The sequence below is a fragment of the Schistocerca serialis genome, chromosome 3, assembly GCF_023864345.2.
Source record: "Schistocerca serialis cubense isolate TAMUIC-IGC-003099 chromosome 3, iqSchSeri2.2, whole genome shotgun sequence".
Classification (NCBI taxonomy): domain Eukaryota; kingdom Metazoa; phylum Arthropoda; class Insecta; order Orthoptera; family Acrididae; genus Schistocerca; species Schistocerca serialis.
The window spans coordinates 478567455-478586461 of record NC_064640.1 but is presented as its reverse complement, the minus strand read 5'-3'; the positions used below and the strand labels follow the sequence as shown (position 1 = coordinate 478586461).

Here is a 19007-nt window from a genome sequence, read left to right as displayed (position 1 = left end):
ATTGTAGTGTCTAATTGCATACCTTCTTGCTGAACTGCTTTATTGGCTCCTTGACATGACAAAGAACATTATGAAATATCACAATGTTAATGCAAGCCTTGTATCATTAAGCCCAGATCTTACAACCTGAACACTTTCAATCGTGGCCTCCCATCTGGTATCACACAATGGTTTCAGAGTCAGGTTTATCTGATTTTTGAGTGCTTCCCAGCACTTCACAGAGGCAGAAAATAATGTGAAAAATCTTTGAATTGCACCAAAAAAAGTAGCGCAATTATAGATGAATTAACTGCATCATCAACAACCATGTTCAAGCTGTGAGTACAACAAGGGATATAATGTGCCCTTGGATTTTCTTCAGTGATATGAGGTTAAGCGTCACTCTTCTTGCCCTTCATGTTGCTCCCATTGTTAAGATTGTTCCCTACAGTCTGCAAGCAGTATGGCAAGGTTATGTAGTATCTGATGTAAAAATCGTGTCACTCATTTCAAAAAAGAAAGAGCGAAACAAAAAAATTCTTCAATTGCAACAATTGGAAAACAGATCTACCACTCTTAAAACCATGCTTAAGTGTTCCTTGTGACTTAAATATGGTGTAAAGTCCACTATTATTGAATAATATTTGTTTTTGAGTATGGTATCCTTCATGATAGATGAAATCTCATCAGAAATTATGGTAATGATTTCATTTTACATGTCCTTCTTTAAGTAAGTAACCAACCTGCCAGGTTTAGCTATATGATTAACATGATCATTTGATACAGGATCAAACTTGGCCATTAATTCTAATTGCCCTAAAACGTTTCTGTTACCTGGATTTACCAATATTTTATGTTCACTTCTTAATAAAAGATTTATTTTGGCAAGGAAGCATACTACGGAAAATAACCTTAAGAGAACCAAACTCCACCTCTTTTCCTCCTGACAATTTGATCTTGAGTTGCCTGATCAATTAATTTTGAGTTTTTATTCTCTGCAAAATTTCTTTCCACTAGCACATTTCAGTAACATGATTGCGGGACAGATCATGCTTACAGAGAACTTATCACAAGTTTTGCCAGTCTCTTAAAACATTTCTTCTGATAAAGCCACAACTAGAATTGGACAACTTCAACAAAAGTAATACACAGCATCTATTGTGTGACAATATACAGGCCACTTTTGCTTAACTTTGTCACATTTGAAAGATGGTGGAAGCAATCAAAAATAGTAAAATGCCTTCTTGTCTCATCATCCACAGGAGATGTGACCTGTTCTTCATTAATGTCTTGCACATCTTGCTTAATTGCTCTTATCCTAAAATTATCATTTATAATATCTGGCCAGGTTCCTGGATTGATAAGACCATCAACAACTTGAAAGTCATTAATTTTCTTGGAGGATTTTCGTTTTTCTTGGAGATGTTGGCTTGCTCTGGTTTCTTCCACAGTAACATTATTATTAGCTATTCCTTCAGCATTATCAACTGATGAAGCTGTAGTAACACTTCATTCTTTCACATTCACTGAAACACTGTCAATTCAATTTAAAAATTTATTCCATGAACTCTTTTGCCACAATGCTCTTTTAGGATGACAAATCCATTTCCTTATTTTGGGACCTTGACAAGTATTTGCCTTCCATTCTACACTCTAGCATAAAACAAATTATAGGCTCCAGTAGCACCAGACACAGACAGTGCATTAGGGTGCCAACTACACCCATGCTCATAAATTAAGGATAACTGCAGAATGTGGTGCCACACAACATGTCAGTACACAAAAATGGCACTAATAGTCTAGGCACATAGGGAACACACACGACACAGATCTGTAAGTCCACAGTATTGGTGATAAGTTGAGAAAACCATCCCAAAACACATGTGCTACAAAACGCCACTGTTTCCTGCACCTGTACCCCAACATCAGTATGGGATATCATCACCATGCACATGTTCACAGGCCGCACAAAGGGTTGGCATACTCTGGATAAGGTGGTTGAACAGCTGTTGCGGTATAGCCACCCATTCTTGCACCAGTGCATGTTGGACCTCCTGAAGTGTCCTAGGGGTTTGAAGATGTGCAGCTATACGTTGACTGAGAGCATCCCAGATGTGCTTGATGGGATTTAGGTCTGGAAAACAGGCAGGCCACTCCATTCGCCTGATATCTTCAGTTTCAAGGTACTCCTCCAGTGTGGCAGCTCAGTGGGGCCGTGCGTTATCATCCATCAGGAGGAAGGTGGGACCCACTGCACCCCTGAAAAGGTGGACATACTGGTGCAAAATGACGTCATGATACACCTCACCTGTTACAGTTCCTCTGTCAAAGACATCCAGGGGTGTACGCACACCAATCATAATCCCACCCCACACTATCAAACCACGACCTCCATACAGGTCCCTTTCAAGGACATAAAGGGGTTGGTATCTGGTTCCTGGTTCACACCAGATGAAAACCCAGCGAGAATCACTGTTCAGACTATACCTGGACTCAACCGTGAACATAATCTGGGACCACTGTTCCAATGACCATATCCCGTGTTCTTGACACCAGGCTCTATGGGCTCTCCTGTGACCAGGCGACAGTGGAATGCACATTGCAGTTCTCTGGGTGAATAAACCATGTCTGTTCAGTCATCTGTAGACTGTGTATCTGGAGACAACTGTTCCAGTGGCTGCGGTAAGGTCCTGAACAAGATTACCTTCAGTGACTATCTGCGGCCACTGATGGTGAGAAATCAGTCTTCTTGTGATGTTGTACACTGTGGACGTCCTGTACTGTAGCGCCTGGACACGTTTTCTGTCTGCTGGAAGCATTGCCATAATCTTGAGGTCACACTTCGTGGCACGCGGGAGGCCCGTGGTATGACCTGCTGTGTTTCATCAGCATCCAGTCGGCCTAGTATTCAGCCTCTCATAATGTCATCAGTATGTGTTCTTTGAGCCATTTTCAACACAGTCGCCATTAGCACATCTGAAAACATCTGCACGCATACTTGCTGCACTGTACTCTGACATGCACCAACACACTTCTGCGTATGTGGACTGCTGCTAGCGTCCCCGTGCGACGACCGCAAGTCAAATGCACCCCATGGTCACACCCGGAGGTGGTTTAAACCCGCTAACTGCCCACCAGAGAACTGTTTTACCTCGTATCAGCATTATCCTTACTTTATGAGCATGAGTGTAAAATTTAGAGATGATAGCACAGATGACATAGGGTGGAGTATGGAGAGTTTAGAATAGGAAGATAAAGTGAAAATTGGGATGAGTGACTGAATAAAATAAAACAAATAATAAATTGAGAAAAGGGAAAAGAAATAAAACAGGAAAAATATGTCAGACTTGAAAACACAAATAAATGAAAGAGGGGAATACTTATGTGGGTGAAGAATAAACAACTACAGTACATAAACAAAAATTAGGTAAGATCAAATTCCAACATCAATCTAGGAAGGAAGGAGGCTGACATCAGACTTTTGGAGATTAAGTCCAGGCAAGTGTGTAGCGGTTTGCCTACTTTGTTTCTTCGTTTGTTTTCCTCGGTGTCGACGCACTGGTTGAAAAAATAGGGGTGGAATTACAACACTGCCTAATTTTGATGATGTATCTGGCAGATGCACATTTGCGTTTCACTGTCTTTTACTTTCACTTTTCACAACCCCCATATACACATTTATGGCCAGTGCACTATTGTTTAAACTTTCCATAAGCCTCATTAATAGTTTGCAGGCAAACCTCCACATACTGCTACAATGATTTCTTGTTGAACATCAACTAGCAGTAAAAGCCTAAGCACAAAGGTCACAGTTCTTGATAATAGACAGGTACATATGGAGCAGACACTGACATTGTTTTTACACATGGCCTAATTGTTTAACACTTATTCCACAGTTAATTTGAAGCACTGTTGTTGATATAACCAACACAGGTTTCTCGTCTGAAACACGGCCATGAGCTGACTGTCCCATGACCAAAAATCGGGCCCTTATGTATCCTCACAATAACAGGGGCAGAAACTACAGATTTTTTGAAGTTAAATTTACAGAAATTGCAATTAAAACTTAACTCATCAAATTAACTGAATACATCGAAAAATTTGTTCATTTTCACACTTTCTTCTACTGCAAGGTTTAGGCCTAATTATTTGTTTAAATGGTGACATTAACAAATATCATTATAAAAACAATACTTTTGACAAAACTGTTAATTACTTTGGAATTAATTAAGGGCTGTCCTTGCTAACATGTTTTCGAATAGAGCCAAATAAATACTTTAAGATTACTAGCATTTTGTCTTCCAAACGTTTATAATTATTACAGAATATATATTATTTATATGTCAACAACAGAATTTAAGTTATGAAACAATTACTGATTTTGCCCTATAATGAATGATGCCAACTAGGAATCGTCCAAATAAATTTGAAAATCAATTACATACACGAAACAAAGCACAAAATCAGATCTGGTGTTATATTCTTTAAAACTAAGGGCCAACCTTTCTCTTTTATGAAAATGCAGATTTTACTCATGTATTCTAATGGTAAATAGTTAAAAATAACAAATGAATTTAAGGAGGCAGATGGCAAAACAAGAGGGGAATTAAAATTATCCCAGCTTGCTTTGTCACAAGTGGTAGGATTTGTGCATATATAGAAAGGTCACATTCTCATATCTGATTTTCAGGAAAACTTGGTCTGGATGGTACTATATTAGTATTATCTTGGTTATACCACACAGAAAGCCATGAATTGATCAAATATGAGTTGTTAAACCATATGAGTAGTTTCACATGTTCCCAAACATTTAATGTTGTTCAATTCATTAATGATAAATATATGTGATGGCCATCACATGTTTTTGTTCCTAATTATGTTTGCAGTAAAGTGGCACAATTTCTTTCCTTAATCTCCTGGTTTTTGTGGGTAACTTGAAAATCGTATCATTTTGCTTATTTCATAAAATGTACCATTTTTGTCTTTGCCTTGTTTAATTTTAGTCTGTTTAGATTAAACTATTAATGCTAGTTTTGATTATGCCACAAAAGTCATACACTTTCAGTCTTTTGTATTTCAAGTTTATATGTCTTATCTAAAGATTTCTACTGGGCCTTGCTTTTCTATGGATTACATCCTCCATTGCCTTCACTATTTCATCTCTCAGACCTACTGATTTGTGTTCTATTGTATTCCATTCAAGATTTATACTGGGCCTTGCCTTTTTGCCTATTACATTCTCTATTTCCTTCACTATTTTAACTCTCAAAGCTACTGATTCATCTTTAATTGTATTCCTTTCTCCAATATCAGTCAATCATTTCCTAATGCTGCCTCTGAAAGTCTCAACAACCAGGTTATGCAGGCCCCTTCTCTTTAACTTCCTATATCCCTGCAAGTTTTTAGTTTCTTTATCTAACCATTTCTCTTTTCAAATTCACTAATCTATCTACCTTATTGAGTAAGCTAACATTACACACTCTTATCTATAAAATACCAGTTTTATTGATCCTGGTAACAACATCCTTCTAAGTAATCCCCACTTAGAGGTACAATTGGTGGCTCTTTTATATCCAGAATATTTTACCAAAGAGCATGAAATAATAATCAAGATACAAGAGAGCTGCATGTCCTTAGGAAATATAATTACAGTACAGTAATTTCAACTTTCTTTCAGCTGTTCAAAGTAGCAACACAGCAAGATCATGATGGATGTTACAAAAAATCATCATCAATCAACCAGTCTGTTGCCCTTGCAACTACGGAAATGCTTCTACCCCTCCTCAGAAACCACAAGTTTGTCAGATTGTCAGATGTCTCCACAGGTAGTACTACCCCACCTCCCCGTGCCCAATGGGCTGCACCTTCATTATTGTTACTGCGTTACTGAGACATGCATGCCAGCTCACAGTAGCATTTAATTGTATCATAATCCAAAGTGTTATTATCCAGAATAATTCTGTAATTAGAACTCTTCAACAGCAAAACAAGATTTAACTGCCATGTGAAACACTTGTAGGTCATGTAAGTCATATGAGGACTAAATTTCAGCCATGTTAATGAGGATGAATAAATCATAAAAATGAGGCAAGATTTCATGTGAGTTAGGTACTATTTTAGTAATAGTCATTTCCAGGTATTTATGTACTTGCAATAAAGTTCATTTAAACATTTCTTGTGTGTATTGTATTGTATATTTAAAACTGTACCATGCATTTATAGTTGCAAAAGCTGTGTTTCAATAAATTATTGCTACAGTATGGGATATTTGATTTAATGATTATATATAACAATAACTGTACCTGATACCCTCTCCAATATACAGTAAAATTTGTGAAACTGGTTATAAAATATATAAACAATATAATAAATAATAATAAATAAAATATAAAATAACTAATAAAGTGGTATCCTCAGTTCCACTGGTACAACATAATGTATATATGTGACAGGCTATATTAGGTACTGTTTAGGAAACAGTTTTATTTGTAATGATTTGACACTGAGGAGAACAGGAGGAATTGGGAAAATTTTAGATTAATCTTATCCTTTATGAATAAATAACTATTAAAAAAAGTGACATTCTTCAAGTATTTATGATGCTCTAACGTTTTCTACAGTTGATGTGTCTGAGTTGGGATTTTCTTCTTTTTGGTTATAGCTGAACATCTCAGATGGCACTTCAGATTGTAGGAGCTGTTCATAGTAATTGGTGAAGATCTGAATGTTTTCCATGTCACCTTGTACTACGTTTCCCACTTTGTTCTTAAGGCTGAGGTTTGGGGGATCATATCTACTTAGGCTAGTCATGAATGTCCTATAAAAGTCTCATGTGTTATTCTTTTGGAAGTGTTCTTCTATTTGAATTAAACATTTCTTTGCATGTTTTCTCCTGAGGTTCTTAATAATTTTAGCAGTTTTTCACCCTTACTTATTGAAAGTTTTTTAAAAATTTTCTGATGTTTTCTGAGAACATCAATAACTGCACAATTCCTGACCCTCTTCAGTTGCCTTTTCTCCTTCTACTGACCAATATACATATCTCCACTTTTTCTCCAGACAAGCTGTTTCCTTCACACTGACAATCAGTGCATCTTTTAACTTCCCCATCCCTGATGGTTCTTCATCTTAAAATATTTGCCAGCTCTAAGTTTCTCAGTACCAAACATCATGATATGGGTTGTGCTTTTAGTTTTCTGGATTGTTGGCAGAATTTTTACCTTAATTTTTGAAAGCAATTCATCTGAATTTAAGTTTGTAACACTACAGACTTTGATATTTTGAATTTCCTTGTAAGCACGTCTCAGTATTGCTAAATGGTCTATCTACAGCTCCCCTAGTACAGAATTGGGAGATATCTACATTTGTGTTTCCATGGAAGATATTTAAATATTGTTGATTTCTTATGAGATAAAAATTCTTACAAACTTCCACCAAGTATTTGCCTTTCTGATTAGTTCTGTTATGGACTGGATGGTTCCCAATGGTGTTCCTGAATTTTCTTTCCTTTCAAAGTTGAGCATTTAGATCTCCAAAAAGTATGATAGCGTTCTTGGTGAGAATCTTGACTAGTGTCTTCTCTACATCTTCCCAAAATTCTGCTTTCTCTTGATCTGTTCCATTAGTCTCATTTGAGGAGGTAATTGCAAGACTGTACTGTATATTTTATTTGTTACCATTAAGGTAATGGTGGGAAGCCTACTGTTCTTTGACCTGATGTTGACGTGGCTCTCAGGATATGTTTAATGATTATAAAACTTGTTCTGAGGTAAGGTACAGTCTTCATTACTCACTTGCATGGCTTTCCATTCAGGATTTGATATCCTTCTGGTTCAAACTCTGCTTCATATATGTATTTTTCTGGCTTTGAAGAGTAATTTAATGTTGAAGGTAGCAAAATCTGACATTTTATTATTTTTCAATCTCATGCATATTGGTGTGAGCCCCCATAATCTGTTGACTCACTGATGTTGTCTTGGACAACTCAGTAACTTGTCGACACGCTGAATCAAATGATGACTGTTGTGGTTCAATTCATAAGTGTGAACAGGCTTAGAACTGAGGTAGTTAGCAAAAACTGTGCTTCAAAAAGTGAGCTGGCTGCTCTTTCATTCAATCTAGTAATCTATTTTTTATGTTCTGCAACATAACAGTGTTATGAAATGTGTTTGGAGCACATCTAGTCAAAAAGCCTAAGATTTAACTACATCCACAAAAGAAGGCACCTAAATTCCTAGGAAATCTCCAAAGAAGCATTGGAGCACTATAGACATCAAAGTATTGTCAAAATGAGAAAGGGAGGTTTCAGAAATGGGAGGGACTTATACCAGTCCAGCAAAACTCTCGCATTATACACATGATGTTAATATACACTGAAGGTAAATGTAGTGCAGGGACACTTTTTAAATCCTTTTGAAAATGCTTGTTACAGTACATGACTGCAGCATGCATGATTTCTGTCACAATCACCCAATAGGTGTGTGAAAGAAGCTCATTTACATAATCACAAATGATTGTGCAGCTCCAAGAATGTATCACATCTCTAGAAGTAAAGAGGCCATAATAATGGTCCACAAAATTCAACTTTGTAAAATTTCTGAGTGCCACAATAGGTTATTTTCATGTATTTTGACCTGTTGAATATGAATCCGGCATTGATTTTTCCACATGCCCACAGTTCTTATGCAAATTGTACTAGTCACTATCTAATTGTATTCAGTTTTCATGTTGCTTATGATTTTGTCTGTAAATGCTTATTTATCAACACAAAGTGTATTAAATGCTAATGAAATATGTTTTCATACATACCTAAATTATTTCTTACATTTGCTGTGCCTCTAATGTGTGGCGCTATTATCCTGTAGTAGTCAGGCTTCATACTTCATGTGCATTGCCCCTGATAGCATTGCTCCAATGTAGGTATGGTCTGATGAAATCATTCCCCAAGTTAATTGGAGATTTCGCCAAGGGCACCAGCAGAAAAAAAATCCAAGTGTGAGTGAAGAATGTGCAAGTTTAATGACAAGTTACAACCAAGATTATGGTAAGACTAGTAGTTTGTTGACCGACACATAACAGTAGTTGGCTCTCTTGTTTACAAAGAAATCGAAACACAGTTTTCTGAAAGAATTGCAGCAGTCCAGTCCAAGAGGGCTCAAAGCTGTGACAAAATCAGCACCATGAGTAAGTTGTCTAATTTGAGGGCTGACAAACACTCCCGCTTTCACTTTGCTTCACTCAAAGCATGGAATTTCTGGCATAAGCACATAAAACCAGGTCCACCTTTGTCTGTTGTAACAATGAACAACTTCAAGTCCAAGTATGATGTGAAGTGGTGGTAACAAAATCTCTTTCAAATTCACCAATGGAACATTTGGTACATTTTTCCAATCATGTTCCGTTTGTGTACAGGTAAGCCAAATCCGTCTGTCATAATGACTCTTCCAATCATGCCTATCTCATTAAAAAAAATAAAAAGTAAAAAAAAATAAAAAGAAACTGGAATTTTTTTGTATATCCAGATTGTAATCCTATAAGTCTCCCAATTACTTTGACGTCAGCACAGATTTGTCATTTGTGGCTTTATATTAAATCTTATTCAACAAAAGTTCCATAGTGCTGTATTTTTCCTTCAGAATAGTAGCATAAGCTATGGTAACAGGATATACATTGATATTGTGAAGGAATACTGCTTTGGGGCTAGATTGGATCCACCAATGAACAGTTACTGTTCTTCTGATATGTGTTTCATTCCCATATCACTATACAGATCATTCACGTCATTGCAGTAATAGAATGAGTCTACCATATCAAAGAATGGTACGAAGACAGCCTGATAATGTCAAAAGAAACAAACCCTAGTAACTTTGTCTAGTAAATTTCACTGTTACAGACACAGACTCAAAAGTTCAGCTTGTGCCTTAGAAAGATTCAGATCCCTAACAAGGTCAGTCATATCATTTTGTGTCAGGAGATGTGGCATCATTTCTTGATAATTGAAATCATAGCTTGCATTCCCCACGTCTGTACTAGATTTGACCTAGGTTTCAACATCCAATGGCTATGTATCTGCAGGAATGGGGACAGGTAAGGAAGAACACTTGAGGTACACGTTGAATAGCTAACTTGATGGAGGGATACTTGGTCATCTTTTTATACTTGCCGTTCATCCCTGCTATTTTAACCATGCAGAAATAGCAATCACATACATTATTGGTCCGTTCCCTCCATATCATTGGAACAGCAAAAGGCATTGCAACTTTACCTTTTTTCTTCACCCAGCCATTAAGACAAGACAAACAGTTCACACAGACAACATGTGGTGCCCATTTTCACTCTTGATCACCTAACTTGCACCCAAAATAATGATCATACAATTTCTTCACTGTGGGTGTCAGATGTCATCTGCATGATTTGACAGTGTACTTCACACAGATGTAGTAAATGTTATTTGGGTGACTGAAATATATCCATGATATTGTACAAACACTAACACAAATTTAGCAGTAAGACAAAATTAAACACTCAGCACAAGCCATATTTGGATTGCACTTCTCACATGAATGCAGCCAAATGAAGGAAGCATTTCCTCATAACTGATAAGAACATTGTGTTCAGGGGCAACAGGCAATTAGTCACACACACTGTCACCATGCTGAAAAGATTAGTTATAAGAATACACCACGAGGGCAGCCTTCATAGGTTGCATTTCTCAAGATATCTACCTACTTGTTTTTTATAACTATTCTTATGTAATGAAGTATTTTTAAAACTAAGGATGCTACAAAAGAAAAACAAATAATATATTCATGCTTGGGGAGGGGGAGGGGTGCTCAAATAGATAAGAAACACCCATTTACAGTCTTGAAAATTTTTCATTGTTGACCAGTGTATTTCATTAAGTTCAGCAACTATTCAGATTAGAGGATGCATAAGAGGTATGGTTCACATTATGATATGGATGCTTGCATATGACTGGAAGGTACATGCAGTGAGTTGATGCAATCATTTGGAATGAGCCATTTCTGCAAATAAACATACAGTTGAACTCTAGTTTCAAAGATTAACTCTGTTTGCTGACAAACTGTAATTTAAAATGCAAACTGTTACAACTCATTGAAAGAACCATCGACTGAAAGACCCCTTCAAGCCACTGCACCCTGCAGATTTCAGCAAAGATTTTCTATTAGTGTGTGGGTAAGATTAGCTGATGCTCATGTATTTAGGCTTCCCACACATCTGACATGTATTTCATCTGCTTTCATAATCAGTAGCACAAGATACTGGGAGAATAGATATCACATATTCTGCTTCAAATTTAATTCCAGAATGATGGTATGTTGTTGTCTTATGAAAGACTCATGGACTGACAAAGCTGGATCATTTGGATTTTGTGATCACTAGCTTAAATTCAGTTCAATTTTTCCAGTGGCTCTGGATGAAGGATTTGGCATATGATTCCCCACTGTCTCTCCAGATTCAGGGACAGATCTGCCATTATCAGTTATTGCCGCTACACAAAATATCTGCAGTGGACTGGTTCTTTATGAATAAATTATCTAGACACATGGGCTAAAATCTTGTAAGGTAGAATAATTTGTTAGAAATCTAGTAGTCAACACACAGAGTTTCACTTGTAAGTGGGTTGTGAAATAATAGAAATGTTCAAACACATTATTTTGTTACACTGAAATAAAAGACCTATTTTGATTATAAATGTAATTCATATCTGTATTACTCTCTAACATGGCAGCAGTGTGAGCATGGAAACAATATGTTTCTCAAAATGCATTCCTATTGAATGCATTAATTACTCAGTTTCCAACACTTGCAATACAAATTTTAATTTGAGTATTTAGTAACTCTCTGTATGTGTGTGTGTTTTAATGTCTATAATATTTTTCCAGGCTACAATTATTAAATTTGATTCATGGTGAATAGCATACTAATATATGTGACTTTTACAGTCCCAGGCTATTATTGTGGGCCTCCTGGCAGCTATATTATCAGTTTTGATGGTAGCTGTTTACCATGGAAAGTTCAATATCATTCATGCTCTGCTGGTGTGTTCTTGTGGAGTCCTTACAGCATCAGTAGCAAGTCTCATCTTAGGTGAGTAAAGGAAGGAGATAACCTGATGTAAAAATTATGCTAGTTGCCAATATAGTGTTGCAGCCATTGCTAAATTTTTGTCTACTTGTCATGTAATGCTGTCCTTCATGGTTTTTAAATCAGTTTACTCTTTGGAAAAATATGAATTTGCATATGTTCACAAATTACACAAAGTTCCATTTTTCATATAACATTATTACATCAATTTATGGGTCTGGTACATCATAGGGGAGATTATTGTATTTTTGATAATGTCTTTTTATTACTTTTTGTAAATGCCTCTTAAGCATATATTTGCTGATAATGTCAGTCATTAGGTTTGTCAAGTCCTTGAGCATGATAAGAGAGAGCATAACACCTCATTTTAAGGGGTTAATGTCTCTACATTTAATCAATGTTTTTGGAAAGTAACAAGGCTAATTCTGATGTTAACTTTTCTGTATTTCTTTTTAAGAAATTATGATGTGCTTTTATGTTAGGCATATTCTTATACAATTTTATCTTTTACTTTATGTCAGAGGGAGCAATTTTATTGTATTTTTTTATTATGCCTGCACTGTGTTTTTAAAGATTTTGCTATGACTTCTGGTGGCAAAAATTGTCATGTGATTTTAAAGGTTATTTTTATGCAAGCTTTGGTTTTTCTATAGATGAACTTAAAATTTTCAGCACAGGTCAGGAGCATGTAGGGGAACTCTGACTCATGTTTAAAAGAATAGTTGACCATGCATTGGATAGGTATGTACCCAGTAGAACAATTCATACTGCAAGGGAACCTGATGGTATACAGTCACTGTAAAGAAACGTCTAAAGAAACAGAAATCACTGCATAATACATGTAAAACAAAGATTATGGCAATTGATAGAGAAATGCTGAATGAAATATGTGTGGCTGTCAAGAGAGCAATATGTGATGCCTTTAGTGACTGCCATAGCAGAATATTGTCAAATGACAATTCACAAATTCTAAAGAAATTAAGGTCACATGTAAAGACTGTTAGTGGCACCAAAGTTAGTGACCAGTATCTAGCGAATGCAACAGGAACTGAAACTGAAGGCAGAAAAGCAAAAGCTTAAACACTTAACTCCATTTTCAAATGATCCTTTACAAGGGAAAACCAAGAAGAATTACCCTAATTTAATTCTTGTACCACTGAAAAGATGAATGGAATAAGTATTTGTGTCAATGGTGTTGAGAAACAGCTGAAACCATTAAAACTGAACAAATCTCCAGGCCCCAATGGAATACCTTGCAGATTATGTAATGAATTTGTGGGTGAGTTAGCTCTCCTCTAACTATAATCTATTGTAGATCCCTTGAACAAAAAACCATGCCCAGTTCTTGGAAAAAGGAACAGGTCACCCCAGTCCACAAGAAGGGTAGTACAAGTGACCCAGTATCCTTGACATCAGTCTGTTGTAGATACTTAGAACATATTCTCAGGTCCAAAATAATGCAGTATCTTGAACAGAATGATGTCCTCAATTCCAATCAGTGTTGATTTCGAAAAACATAGATCATGTGAAAGCTAACTCACGCTGAACCTTTGGATCAAGGAAACCAGGTAGATGCAGTGTTTCTTGATCTCCAAAAAGCATTCAAATCAGAACTGTGTGAATGCTTATTGTCAAAAGTGGAATCATATGGAGTATCAAATGAAATTTGTGTCTAGATTTTGGATTTTTTGGTAGGGAGAAAACAGCCTGTTATCTTAGATGGAGAGTCATCATCAGATGTAGAAGTAACTTTGAGTGTGCCCCAGGGAAGTGTGTTGGGACCCTTGCTGCTCATGTTGTATATTAGTGACCTTATAGGCAATATTAATAGTAAAATTAGGCTTTTTGCAGATGATGTAGTTATCTGTAATGAAGTATTATCTGAAAGAACCTGCATAAATATTCAGTCTCATCTTGATAATATTTCAACCTGGTGCATAGACTGGCATCTTGCTCTTAATTTTCAGAAATGTAAGACTTTGCACTTCACAAAATGAAAAATGTAGTATCCTATGACTATAATATCAAAGAGTCACTGTTGGAATAGCCCAACTCATACAAATACCTGGGTGTAACACTTTGTAGGGATATGAAATGGAATGATTACATCGGTTCAGTCATGTGTAGTGCATGTGTTAGACTTTGGTTTTTTGGTAGGATACTGGGAAAGTGTAATGAACCTACAAAAGAGATTGCTTACAAATAATACATTTGACCCATCCTAGAATATGGCATAAGTGTGTGGGACCCATATCAGATAGGACTAACAGGGGATACTGAATGTATCCACCAAAGGACAGAATGAATGTTTGGTTCAAATGGCTCTGAGCATAATGGAACTTAACTTCTGAGGTCATCAGTCCCCTAGAACTTAGAACTACTTAAATCTAACCAACCTAAGGACGTCACACACATCCATGCCCAAGGCAGGATTCGAACCTGCAGCAGCGTGGTTCCAGACTGAAGCGCCTAAAACCGCTCGGCAATGAATGTTTACAGGTTTGTTTCATCCATGAGAGAGTGTCACAGAGATACTGAAGGAACTGAACGGGCAGACTCTTGAAAACAGAAATAAACTATCCCAAAAAAGGCTATTAACAAAATTTCAAGAAGCAGTTTTAAATGATTACTCTATGGATATACTACAACCCTGTATGCATCACTTACATGGGGATCATGAGGATAAGGATAGAATAACTAACTCATGAACAGAGGCATTCAAACAATCATTCTTCCCATGCCCCGTACTTGACTGTAACAGGAAGGAACCTAAGTAACTGGTACAATGAGAGGTACCCTCTGTCATGCAACTCATGGTGGTTTGCAAAGCATAGATGTAGATGCATATGTAGATGTAGATGGTATTTGTTGTATTTGATGTCTGCATGCGGTGTGCTATGGAATATAGAGGGCACTATGATGCTTGTTTTTGCAATACTGAGCTTAGGTAGCTGGCTGTGTAACCTACAAGCCTACTGTACGTTGGATCAGCAACTGCTAAGGTTAACTGCTAAGGTTAACTGCAAAGGTTACAAGATAGGCTCTTCTGCATGTTTAAAAATTATTGCATGCAGTAAAAGTGAAGATATCTGTTGGAAGTAATCATCACAGTATATGTTACACCTCATAGAAAATGTTGTGCTGTTATGATATTGGCCTACAGTGTTTGTAACTTGGAATGGTAAAGTATCTGTATATTTGTATATATTTTTCTGTTTCTGTGTTTCTTAAGGTGGCTGTAAATAGGGCCTCATTTGTGTTCAGATCCTCATATCTGATGGCTCTTATATATTTTTAGCACTGAAGATGATCACACAGTGATCAAAATCGATCTGTAAAATAAAAGATTTCAATATTTATGACAGGTGCTGCCATTTATCCAAAATGTATTGACAATAATATGGTCATGGTGCACACAGTTCCCAATGGAATTAGACATCAGTTATTACATCACTCACTTCCCATAAATTATTTTACAATCTTTCTGTTTTATTTTGCCTTCATCTGTAAGTAGCATGCATTAAAATGCTATTCACAGGAAAACAGTCTCACAAATGGTACATCATAAAATGCTATCCACCCCCGGTAGCTGAGTGGTCAGCGCGACAGAATGTCAATACTAAGGGCCCGGATTTGATTCCTGACTGGGTTAGAGATTTTGTCTGCTCAGGGACTTGGTGTTGTGTTGTCCTAATCTTCATCATTTCAGCCCCATCAATGCGCAAGTTGCTGAAGTGGCATCAAATCAAAAGTGAAAGACTTGCACCCGGCAAATGGTCTACCCGGTGGGAGGCCCTAGTCACACAACATTTACATTTTTATCAAATGTTATTCACAGGAAAACAGTCTCACAAATTGTATGTCACCATTCATCTCATTACGTCTTCCTTTGACACAGCAAAGGAGAAAGGTGCACCAGGAATGCATATGCACAATAAATAACTTTCATTATTCACTATCATTTCTGGGGTTGAAGTTCTCATGGTCAGCAGTATGTATCTAATCAAAATAACAAGCTGCTTGATGACTGAGCATAGCTGAGTAGTCAAAGGAATCATGTTTCCTACATATACGATACAGCTGTAGTTCTCTTTTAATGTGCAACACTGACTATTATTAGAAAAATCATATTACCTACACCCTTTGAACAATACAGGGTTATTACAAATGATTGAAGCGATTTCACAGCTCTACAGTAACTTTATTATTTGAGATATTTTCACAATGCTTTGCACACACATACAAAAACTCAAAAAGTTTTTTTAGGCATTCACAAATGTTCGATATGTGCTCCTTTAGTGATTCAGCAGACATCAAGCCGATAATCAAGTTCCTCCCACACACGGCGCAGCATGTCCCCATCAATGAGTTCGAAAGCATCGTTGATGCGAGCTCGCAGTTCTGGCGCGTTTCTTGGTAGAGGAGGTTTAAACACTGAATCTTTCACATAACCCCACAGAAAGAAATCACATGGGGTTAAGTCAGGAGAGCGTGGAGGCCATGACATGAATTGCTGATCATGATCTCCACCACGACCGATCCATCGGTTTTCGAGTCTCCTGTTCAAGAAATGCCGAACATCATGATGGAAGTGCGGTGGAGCACCATCCTGTTGAAAGATGAAGTCAGCGCTGTCGGTCTCCAGTTGTGGCATGAGCCAATTTTCCAGCATGTCCAGATACACGTGTCCTGTAACGTTTTCTTCGCAGAAGAAAAAGGGGCTGTAAACTTTAAACCGTGAGATTGCACAAAACACGTTAACTTTTGGTGAATTACGAATTTGCTGCACAAATGCGTGAGGATTCTCTACCACCCAGATTTGCACATTGTGTCTGTGCACTTCCCCATCAAAATGTAGCTTCATCACTGAAAACAAGTTTTGCACTGAATGCATCCTCTTCCATGAGCTGTTGCAACCGTGCCGAAAATTCAAAGCGTTTGACTTTGTCATCAGGTGTCAGGGCTTGTAGCAATTGTAAATGGTAAGGCTTCTGCTTTAGCCTTTTCCGTAAGATTTTCCAAACCGTCGGCTGTGGTACGTTTAGCTCCCTGCTTGCTTTATTCATCGACTTCCGCGGGCTACGCGTGAAACTTGCCCGCACGCGTTCAACCGTTTCTTCACTCACTGCAGGCCGACCCGTTGATTTCCCCTTACAGAGGCATCCAGAAGCTTTAAACTGTGCATACCATCGCCGAATGGAGTTAGCAGTTGGTGGATCTTTGTTGAACTTCACACGACATACGCTTTCTCGGCTCCTGTCACCATTTTGTCTCACTGCGCTCTCGAGCGCTCTGGCGGCAGAAACCTGAAGTGTGGCTTCAGTCGAACAAAACTTTATGAGTTTTTCTACGTATCTGTAGTGTGTCATGACCATATGTCAATGAATGGAGCTACAGTGAATTTATGAAATCGCTTCAATCATTTGTAATAGCCCTGTACTTCTTCCAGATAACATGAGGCCATTTCTATATGTACATGTCAAAAAAGCAATAGGGCATGCACTGGCTGTCTTTCACAATGATCACAGTGATATATATAATAAATTGTATGTTCAATAGACAATGATTGCAGAAATTTATCTGGATACTTCATGTGAGTACCACACTGAATGGCTTCAAAATAAGATAAATTACTTCTAGTACATAGTATTCAGGGTAGTTTCAGTATCTCCAGTATTTGTGAGCAGAGCAGAGGGCTATTTTTCAACAGTAGAATTAGAGTTGTAATGGAAGTGCCGTATAAGTCACTCTCTCAAATTCTGATATATCAATTGTTCCTGGGGAAAAAATTAGAATTTCCAGCAAAGAGTAACTGCAACTCAGTTTCCAGTTACTTCCTTCCTCAATACCATCATAACTTGGTGTGTGCAGTGGAAGAGTCATTGGATTTACCAATGGATAAAATTTAATTTTCCATATTATTTTCAATCATCATTTCATGCTTCCATCCTCATTTTATTTCTCCTGGTTTCCTTACCAATGTTCTCCTAGTGATATACAGTTTTACTCAACTTCTCTGGGGTTATTTCTGCCAAAGCTTTACTAACAATTTCATATTCAGCTGGAGTTGATGGTATCCCAGCAGCTTTCATCAAAAATTGTACCCGAAATTGCTGAACCATTAACTCACCTCTTGACTGTTCTTTCCAGGCACGTACCAACCCTGAATCTTTGAAACTTTCTAAAGTAATTCCTGTCTTCAAAAAAAGGTGATAATAAAGATATGAATAACTACAGGCCTATCTCAATCTCATCCTACTTTTCTAAAGTTTTTGACAAAATAATGTACAAACAAATGATGGACTTCATTGAAAAAGAAGAAGATTTACTAAGTTTAGCTCAACAAGGGTTCAGAAGCAACAAATTTACTGAAACTGCAGTATATGATTGCATAAATATGCTATTAGATCTGTTAGATAAAAGACAACCCATATCAGGCATATTTCTGTATCTGTCAAAGGCTTTTGACACTGTTGATCACAAAATATTGCAGGAAAAAATAGAACACTATGGTATTAGAGGAATTGCAAACAATTGGATTGCTTCATTCCTAACCATTTGGATGCAGAGAGTGAGCATGAAATACATTAATAGACAAAACAACTCAATAACCATAATCCTAATGAGTAATAAAACTGTAAAGCAAGGTGTACCACAGGGTTCAGTATTGGGACCTCTACTTTTCCTCTTGTATATTAATGACTTGAGCCTGAATGTAAATGTACACAAAACAATAATATTTGCTGATGTCACAACTGTACTCCTCAAAGGGGAGAATACAGAAGCTGTGCAAAAAGCTGTGAATTTGGCCACTGAATAACTCAGCAACTGGGCTAAAATCAACTGATTAACTATCAACACCAAAAAGACAGCTTCCATGAACTTTCACACAACACAAAATGCAAATTCCTCTCAGCCAC

General features: G+C 37.1%; 1 protein-coding gene across 1 annotated transcript in view; it reads left to right on the top strand.

Moving 5' to 3' along the window:
* The window catches only part of LOC126470938 (solute carrier family 41 member 1-like), a 345317-nt gene that overhangs the window by 217618 nt on the left and 108692 nt on the right, over window positions 1-19007 (top strand). The window contains exon 5 of the mRNA XM_050098989.1: window positions 11946-12090. Within this exon, the coding sequence (XP_049954946.1) occupies window positions 11946-12090 (145 nt within the window). The remainder of the gene's footprint in view (window positions 1-11945; window positions 12091-19007) is intronic.